General features: G+C 37.6%; 1 protein-coding gene across 2 annotated transcripts in view; it reads left to right on the top strand.

The window, feature by feature from the left end:
• Nucleotides 1–8,022: 8,022 nt before the first annotated feature.
• The window catches only part of LOC114042679 (zinc finger protein OZF-like), a 28,368-nt gene continuing 27,542 nt past the window's right edge, over nt 8,023–8,848 (top strand). For both annotated transcript variants that reach the window (XM_027861363.1, XM_027861364.1), the window contains exon 1: nt 8,023–8,371. In XM_027861363.1, coding sequence (XP_027717164.1) covers nt 8,369–8,371 — 3 coding nt within the window. In that variant the 5' untranslated portion in view covers nt 8,023–8,368. The remainder of the gene's footprint in view (nt 8,372–8,848) is intronic.

Below are 8,848 nucleotides of genomic sequence, written 5' to 3'. Positions count from 1 at the left end.
CTCCCCTTGTCGCCTCTTTCCCTGGCTTGGAGGTTTTGCTAATTTGTTGTTCTTTTTTTTTCTGGCTTGCTTCTATCTAGTTGTTTATTTCTTCCTTTCCAGTTTTCCCATCTCTGTTAAGCTGTCAAACAGACTCCTTTTCTCTTCTCTCTAAACTTCATTAATTTTTTTAAAATTTTCGTTTCCTTTGCCTTTTTCTGAAAAACAATCTCTTTCCCTCAAAAGTTTCCTTATTTATCTTCTCTTTCTTTATACTCTAGAGTTTTATTCTTTAATTCACATCCTTTATATTTATTTAGTCTTGTATTCTCTATATTCTTCATAAAATGAAACCTTTTCAGGCTCCGATCTTGGACTCCCTCTTATAAAGTTTCTTTTATTACCTTGTATAATTCATCCCTTCCCCCTCCCCTTTTCTTGCATGTCACTCTTAGAAATTCCCAATCACCTGTAGGTGATAGGATATTGTCCCACGGTAAGGATTTTCCAGTGTCTATGATTTTGTAATTCATTATTGACCTTTGCCCTCCCCTTGATCGTTTTTTCTCATTTATCTGGAAAATTTTTTCCCCTTGGTCCATACCCTCCTACTCTTCCAAGTGGCAGTTGCTCCAAGGAAGCATCAAATACCTACAGACAATACTCATTGTAAAGTCCTCATCTTTCTTTATATAATATCTCTCTTTTCCTATAGGTTTTATCCATCCTTTTATGTACTTTCTCTTTCTGTAATTTAGTCTCATAAAAATATTAGTCATCTGTAGACAGGATGTTGTGAGATTTATTCTCTCTCTCTTCCCCTTTCTGTATTTTTTTTTAACTCTATAAATTCTTGCAATGCAGGTACTCATACTCAGTGCCCGTGGGATTCTGAAATAAAAGCTGGAATGGGGGAGTAATGGCTTTCCTGAGTAGAAACCAGTGGATTGTTGTTTGGGGTGTGTGTGTGTTTGTGTGTGTTGGGGTCACTGGGGAAGGGGATGACAAACAAGGGAAATCATCTTGCAAACTGCCTTACTATACTTTGATGTACCCAGGCAGTGCAACTTTGGTTTGATGATGTTGGCCTGAGTTAAAACACACACACACACACACACACACACATACACACACACACACACACACACACACACACACACACAGTTTTTCTCCATGTCTGGCTTCTTAAAGCAGTCAGAAGTAATTGAATCCTCTCCCCCCCTGTGCCCTTGTCAGTAGGTTCAGAAGCTTTCTCATTCTTTCCCTAGATTGGGGGTGGAGGGAGTCTTTCCAGATGGACCCATGTTAGCTTCTTCTAGATTCCTTTTAGCTGGAAAGCAGGAAAATGCACCCAGCCCCAGGAGCTCCCTGCTGCTACTGCTATTGCTGTCAGTCAGGAGGGAAGAGGGCTGGGAGCTTCCCTGGGCTCCCCTTGCCTCCTCCCTGGTAGCAGTCTCCTGGTAGCTAATGGTTTCCACCCTGGGAGGTTCCTCTGGAGAGAGCACTTAGTTGGAACCCTTGGGTGTAGCCTTTTGACTGGGTCCAAATTTTACAGAACAAATCCTTTTATTAAGGGGATTTGTTGGGTGAAGTTTGGATTCAGTCACAGGGCCACACTTGAGGACCCAGAGGGCCACATGTGGCCTCACCCCTGGACTATACCCGGCCTGTGCTGCTGAGAAGTATAGAAATTTAACTTACCCTAGAGGGATGGAGGGGGGGAAAGGTGGAAAAAAAAGGGAAAGGGATGGGGCTGAGAGAAAGGATGGCAGATTGAAGGAGGTAGTGGCCAGAAGCAAAACACTGGTGAAGAAGAACAGGGTGAAAGGAGAAATAAAAGTATGAACAGGGGAAAAAATAAGTTGGAGGGAAATACACAGTAATCATAACTGTGGATATGAATGGGAAGAACTCTTTCATAAAATGAAAGCAGATAGCAAAGTGGATTAAAAACCAGAATCCTACAATATGTTGTTTACAAGAAATACATTTGAAGTGGAGAGATACACACAGAGTAAAAGTAAAAGGCTGGAGCAGATTATATTATGCTTCAGCTGAAGTAAAAAAAAAAGAAAAAAGCAGGGGTAGCAATCCTGATCTCAGACAAAGCAAAAGCAAAAAAATAAATCTAATCAAAAGAGATAAGGGAAGAAATTACATCTTGCTAAAAGGTGCCATAGACAATGGAGTAACATCAACACTAAACATATATGCCCCAAGTGGTATAGCATCCAGATTCTTAGAGGAGAAGGTAAGTGAGTTATGGAAAGAAATAAACAGCAAAACTGTGCTAGTGGGGGACCTCAACCTCCCCCTGTCAGAACTAGATAAATCTAACCACAAAATAACCAAGAAAGAAGTTAAGGAGGTGAATAGAATTTTAGAAGAGTTAAATGATAGACCTCTGGAGCAAATTGAATGGGGACAGAAAAGAATATACCATTTTCTCAATGGTACAAAAATTGATCATGTATTAGGGCATAAAAACCTCACAATCAAATGCAGAATGGCAGAGATAATAAATACATTTTTTTCTGATCATGATGCAATAAAAATCACATGTAATAAAGGGCCATGGAAAGATAGGCTAAAAATTAATTAGAAACTAAATAATCTAAACCTAAATAATGGGTGGGTCAAAAGACAGATAATAATAAAAATAATCCATAATTTCATCAAAGAGAATGACAATTATGAGACAACATATCAAAACTCATGGAATGCAGCCAAAACAGTTCTTAGGGGAAATTTTATATCTCTAAATGCTCACATGAATTAAAATATTGAAAGACGAGATCAATGAACTGGGCATGCAACCTAAGAAAACTACAAAAAGAACAAATTTAAAATCCCCAATTAAATACTAAATCAGAAATCTGAAAATCAGAGGAGAGATTAATAAATATTGAACTAATAAATAAAACTAAGAGCTAGTTTTATGAAAAAAAATACACAAACCTTTAGTTTATTTGACTTAAAAAAAGAAAGAAGAAAACCAAATCATCAGTATTAAAAATGAAAAGGGTGAATTCACCACCAATGAGGAAATTAAAGCAATAATTAGGAGCTATTTTGCCAAATTGTATGCCAATAAATCTGACAATCTAAGTAAAATGGATAAATATTTACAAAAATATATATATATAAATTGCCCAGATTAACAGAAGAGAAAATAAAATACTTAAACCCATTTTAGAAAAAGAAACTGAATAAGCTATCAATGAACTCCCTCAGAAAAAATCTCTAAGGCCAGATGGATTTACAAGTGAATTCTACCAAACATTTAAAGATCAATTAATTCCAATATCATATAAACTATTTGGGAAAAATAGGCAAAGAAGAAGTCCTACCAAATGCCTTTTATGACACAAATATAGTGCTGATACCTAAACCAGGAAGAGCTAAAACAGTGTAGACCAATTTCCCTAATGAATATTGATGCCAAAATTTTGAATAAACTATTAGCAAAGAGATTACAACAATTTATTAAGAGGATAATACATAATGAGCAGGTGGGATTTATACCAGGAATGCAGGGCTGGTTCAGTATTAGGAAAACTATCAGTATAATTGATCATATCAAGAAAAAAAACTAAACAGAAATCATATGATTATCTCAATAAATGCAGAAAAAGCTTTTGACAAAATATAGCACACATTCCTATTAAAGACACAAGAAAGCATTGGAATAAATGGAATTTTCCTTAAAAATAATAAGCAGCTTCCATCTAAAATCATCAGCAAGCATTATATGCAATGGGGATAAGTTAGAAGCATTCCCAATAAGATCAGCGGTGAAACAAGGATGCCCATTACCACCACTGTTATTCAATATTGTACTCGAAATGTTGGGTTTAGCAATAAAAGAAGAAAAAGTAATTGAAGGAATTAGAATTGGCAATGAGGAAACAAAACTGTCACTCTTTGCAGACAATATGATGGTATACTTAAATAATACTAGAGAATCAACTAAAAAACTACTTGAAACAATTAACAACTTTAGCAAAGTTGCAGGATATAAAATAAACCCACATAAATCATCAGCATCTCTATATATTACCAACAAAGCCCAGCATTGAGATAGAAAGAGAAATTCCACCTAAAATAACTGAAAACAACGTAGAATATTTGGGAGTCTACCTGGCAAGACAAACCCAGGAACTATATGAAAACAATTACAAAACACTTTTCACACAAATAAAGTCAGATCTAAACAATTGTAAAAATATCAGTTGCTCATGGGTAGGTTGAGCTAATAGAATAAAAATGGCAATTCTATGTAAATTAATTTACTTGTTCAGTGCCATACCAATCAAATTACCAAAAATCATTTTATAGAGCTGAGAAAAATAATGACAAAATTCATCTGGAAAAACAAAATGTCAAGAATATCAAGGGAATTAATGAAAAAAATGCAAGGGAAGTGGACCAGCCTTACCAGATCTATTATAAAGCTGCAATTATCAGAACTATTTGATACTGGAAAAAAATAGAGTGGTGGATAAATGGAATAGGTACACAAGATACGGTAGTCAATGGCTATAGTAATCTACTATTTGAAAAAGCCAAAGACTCCAGCTTCTGTGATAAGAACTCACTATTTGACAAAAACTGCTGGGAAAACTGGAAAATAGTGTGGCAGAAATGAGGCATAGAACAGCATCTCAAACCCTATAGCAAGATGACATCAAAATGGGCGTAAGATTTAGATATAAAAGGTGACACCAAAAGCAAATTAAGAGAGCAAGAAATAGTTTACCCCTCAGATCTCAGAGAAGGGAAAAATTTATGACCCCAAAAAAGAAATAGAGAACATTATGAAATGCAAAATGGATAATTTTGATTGCATTAAATTAAAAAAGTTCTGTCCAAACAAAGCCAATGCAACCAAGATTAGAAGGAAAGCAGAAAGCTGGGAAACAATTTTTACAGCCAGTGTTTCTGATAAAGGCCTCATTTCTCAGATACACAGAGAACTGAATCAGATTTATAAGAACACAAGTCACAGGGCAGCTAGGTGGCACAGTGGATAGAGCAGCGGCCCTGGAGTAAGGAGGATCTGAGTTCAAATCCGGCCTCAGACACTTGACACTTACTACCTATGTGGCCCTGGGCAAGTCACTTAACTCCATTGCCTAGCCAAAAAAAAAATTAAGAGTACAAGTCATTCCCCAATAGATAAATGGTCAAAGGATATGAACAGGCAATTTTCAGATGAAGAAATTAAAGCTATCTATAGTCATATGAAAAAAATACTCTAAATCACTATTGATTAGAGAAATGCAAATTAAAATGACTCTGAGGTACCACCACATCTATCAGATTTGCTAACATGACAGAAAAGGAAAATGATAATAAATACTGAAGAAGTGGGAAAATTGAAATACTACTGCATTGTTGGGGGAGTTGGGAACTGATCCAAAACTAGGCATATCCTTTGATCCACTACTAAGTTTGTGTGCCAAAGAGATCATAAAAAAGGGAAAAGGACCCACATATACAAAAATATTTGTAGCAGCTCTTTGTGTAGTGGCAAAGATTGAAAATTAAGGGGATGCCCATCAATTGGGGAATGGCTGAACAAGTTGTGGGAAATGAATGTAATGGAATACTATTGTGCTATAGGAAATGACGAGCAGGCCGATTTCAGAAAAACCTGGAAAGACTTACATGAACTGATGCTGAGTGAAGTGAGCATTGCACACAGTAACAGCATAATTGTGCAACGATCAACTATCATAGATTTGGCTTTTCTCAGCAATGCAATGATCCAAGAAAATTCCAAAAAACTCATGATGGAAAATGCTATCTATATCCAGAAGAAGAACTATGGAGTCTGAATGCAGATTGAAGCATACCATTCTCACTTTTTTGGTTGTTTTTTGTTTTTCCTTTCTTGTGGTTTTCCCTTTGGTTCTAATTCTTCTTTCACAACATGACTAATGTGGAAATATGTTTAACATGATTGGACATGTATAACCTTTATCAGATTGCTTGCTGTCTTGGGGAAGGGAAAGGGAAGGGAGGGAGGAAGAAAAATTTGAAACTCAAAATCTTACAAAAATGAATGTTACATGTAATTGGAAAAAAATACTATTGAGTAAAAAAAGAAAATTAACTTTTCTTCTGATGTGGATGTTATGAAATTATGAATTAAGCCATGGGAGAATGTTTAAAAACTTGTACATATTTAATTGGGCATATTTTACTGTATTTTTTATTTTATTTTTAATTAATGGAATAAAACAAGCATTTCCATAACATAATACAATAAAAAAGATCATTGCACATGAAACTGCAAATCTATTATGCACAGCTTGCTATTCCTTTTAAATATAAATCAAAACTAATATGTATATTTCTTTTTTTCTCTCTCCCCCCACAACCTCCTGTCCTAAAGATGGCTACCATAGAGATAGACACAAATAAATCATTCTAAACATACTTATATTTATCAGTTCTTTCTCTGGACTCAGACAGCATCTTTCTTCACATGTCCTCTATAGTTCATTTGGGAATTTATAATTGTCAAAATAACCCATTCTCTCAAAGTCATTCTGTAAATAATATTGTTGTCACTGTACACAATGTTCTTTTGGTTCTGCTTATTTCAGTCTTCATTATTTCATGCAAGTCTTTCTATGTTTTTCTAAAACCATTGAGCTCATAATTTCTATATTCCATCACAATCATATATCACAACTTTTCCAGCAATTTCCCAATCGATGGGCATCCCTGCAATTTCCAGATCTTTGCCAACAGAAAGAGAGCTACTACAAACATTTTAGAACATAGGTTCTTCTCCTTTTTCCCTAATTATCTTTGGAAATTGACCAAGTAGTGGTATTGCTAGGTCAAAGGGTATAGGCAATTTAATAGCTCTTTGGGCATAGTTTCAAATCTCTCTCCAAGATGGTTGGATCAGCTCACAGATGCACCAACAGTAAATTAAAGTCCCAATTTTTTCCACATACCCTCCAACATTTGTCATTTTCCCCTTCTCTCATTTTGGCCCATCTGATAGGTGTAAAATGACATGTCAAGGTGGTTTTAATTTGCATTTCTCTCTAATCACTAGTGATTTAGAACAGTTTTTCATATGACTATAGATAGCTTTAATTTCTTCATCAGAAAACTGCCTGTTCATATACTTTGATTACTTATCAATTGGGAAATGACTTGTATTCTTATAGATTTGACAAAGTTCTTTATACATTTTAGATATAAGACCTTTATCTGATAAACTGTCTATAGAAATTTTTCTCAATTTTCTGCTTTCCCTCTGATCTTGACAACATTTGTTCTATTTGTACCTTTTTAAAAACTCTTTAATTTAATGTAATCAGAATTATCCTTTTTACACCTAACTTTGCTCTCTATCTCATTTATTCATAAAATGTTTGCCTATCCCTAAGCCTGATAGATAATATGTTCCATGTTCTTCTAATTTTCTTGTAAAATCTCTCTTTATGTCTAGGTCATCTATCCATTTTGACCTTATCTCGGTGAATGATATAAGATATTGTTCTATGCCAAGCCTCTACCACACTGCTTCCCAAGCCTCCAAAAAATTTCCACCAAACAGTGAATTCCTGTCCCAAAATCCCAAATCTTTTTATACTTGGCAAATACTAGATTTTGTTGTTGTTGTTGCTGTAAACTGTATTTCTACTGTATTCCATTGATCTGCCTTTCTATTTCTTAGACAGCACTAGACAGTTTTGATCATTACCGCCTTATAATACGGTTTGGTTAAGGGCTGTTACGGGGGCCCCTGGACCTACCTTTTTGAGTTGCCATATTTTCCAGAAACGCTGGACCTAGAGCACGGAGGCCCTGAATGTGTTAAGAAGACCCTTCCCCACCCCCACTCCCACCTCCACCCCTGCTCCCTGCCCCTATTTGTTGTTTGCACCCGAAGCTGGATTCCTTGTGTGTCCTTGAGAGGCAAGACAGGCGCCAGCCAGTCTGTGCCAGACTGGGAAAAATGCTTGTACAGCTGGAGTACTTTGCAGATAAGCAGACCCTCTTATCTTCATAGTCTAGCGGTTCCCAAGGGAAAAGAATGGACTTTCGCCATCGCCCTGTTCCTCCCCAACCTGGGGGCGTCAGGGGCTGGACAGGGTGGTGCTTTTGGGACTAAGCAGGCTGGAGGGAGGCAGGAAGTCTTTAAGCTGAGATCGCTCTGCCTTCCCTGGAGCGGAGGCTACGCCGCCTTGCCTGGAGCTGAGATCGCTCTGCCTTCCCTGGAGCGGAGGCTACGCCGCCTTCCCTGGAGCTGAGATCGCTCTGCCTTCTGGAAGCCAGCTCAGTGCATGCAGCTTCCAGGCAGATCTGAGCCAGGACCCAGACACATTGCCACTGGGTCTCATTCTCCTCATCTGACCTAATGGTGAGTGTCCTCCAGGTCTGCCAGAAGCACACCTTCCTCTGCTGGACCAACTCCCTATCTTTAAATCTTTTCCAGAGTCCCAGTCACTTCCTAACCATCCTGGCCGCATTGGGTCACACTTTCCCAAACTTCAGACTTTGCACATAGAAATCCAGGTGTCCTGCTTTAAGCCTTCCCTTCTCCCTGCCCCATCTGGTTAGAGATTCAGTCGTCCTGCCTTCAGAGGAGGCCCCTGGAAGGATCAGCAAGTCTTACCTGCTGCCCCCAGACCCTCCCTTGCATGCAGGTACCAAAGCTCTTTCCTGATCCCCCTTTTCTGAATCCATAGCTCTTGGGCTGGTTCCCTATCAGATCTCAGGCATTTATTTAGCTCCCTTGAGGGATTCCAAGCCGAAGCTGTACCAGAGGGTCCCCAGCTCCTTGTTAGACCGCAGAACACAGTCATCCTGCTTTCCCAGGCTCAGTGTCCACCTAGAA

This window comes from Vombatus ursinus, unplaced genomic scaffold, assembly GCF_900497805.2.
Source record: "Vombatus ursinus unplaced genomic scaffold, bare-nosed wombat genome assembly UNPS02014669.1, whole genome shotgun sequence".
NCBI lineage: Eukaryota > Metazoa > Chordata > Mammalia > Diprotodontia > Vombatidae > Vombatus > Vombatus ursinus.
The sequence above is the reverse complement of the archived record's forward strand: the minus strand, read 5'-3'. Positions and strand labels throughout refer to the sequence as shown.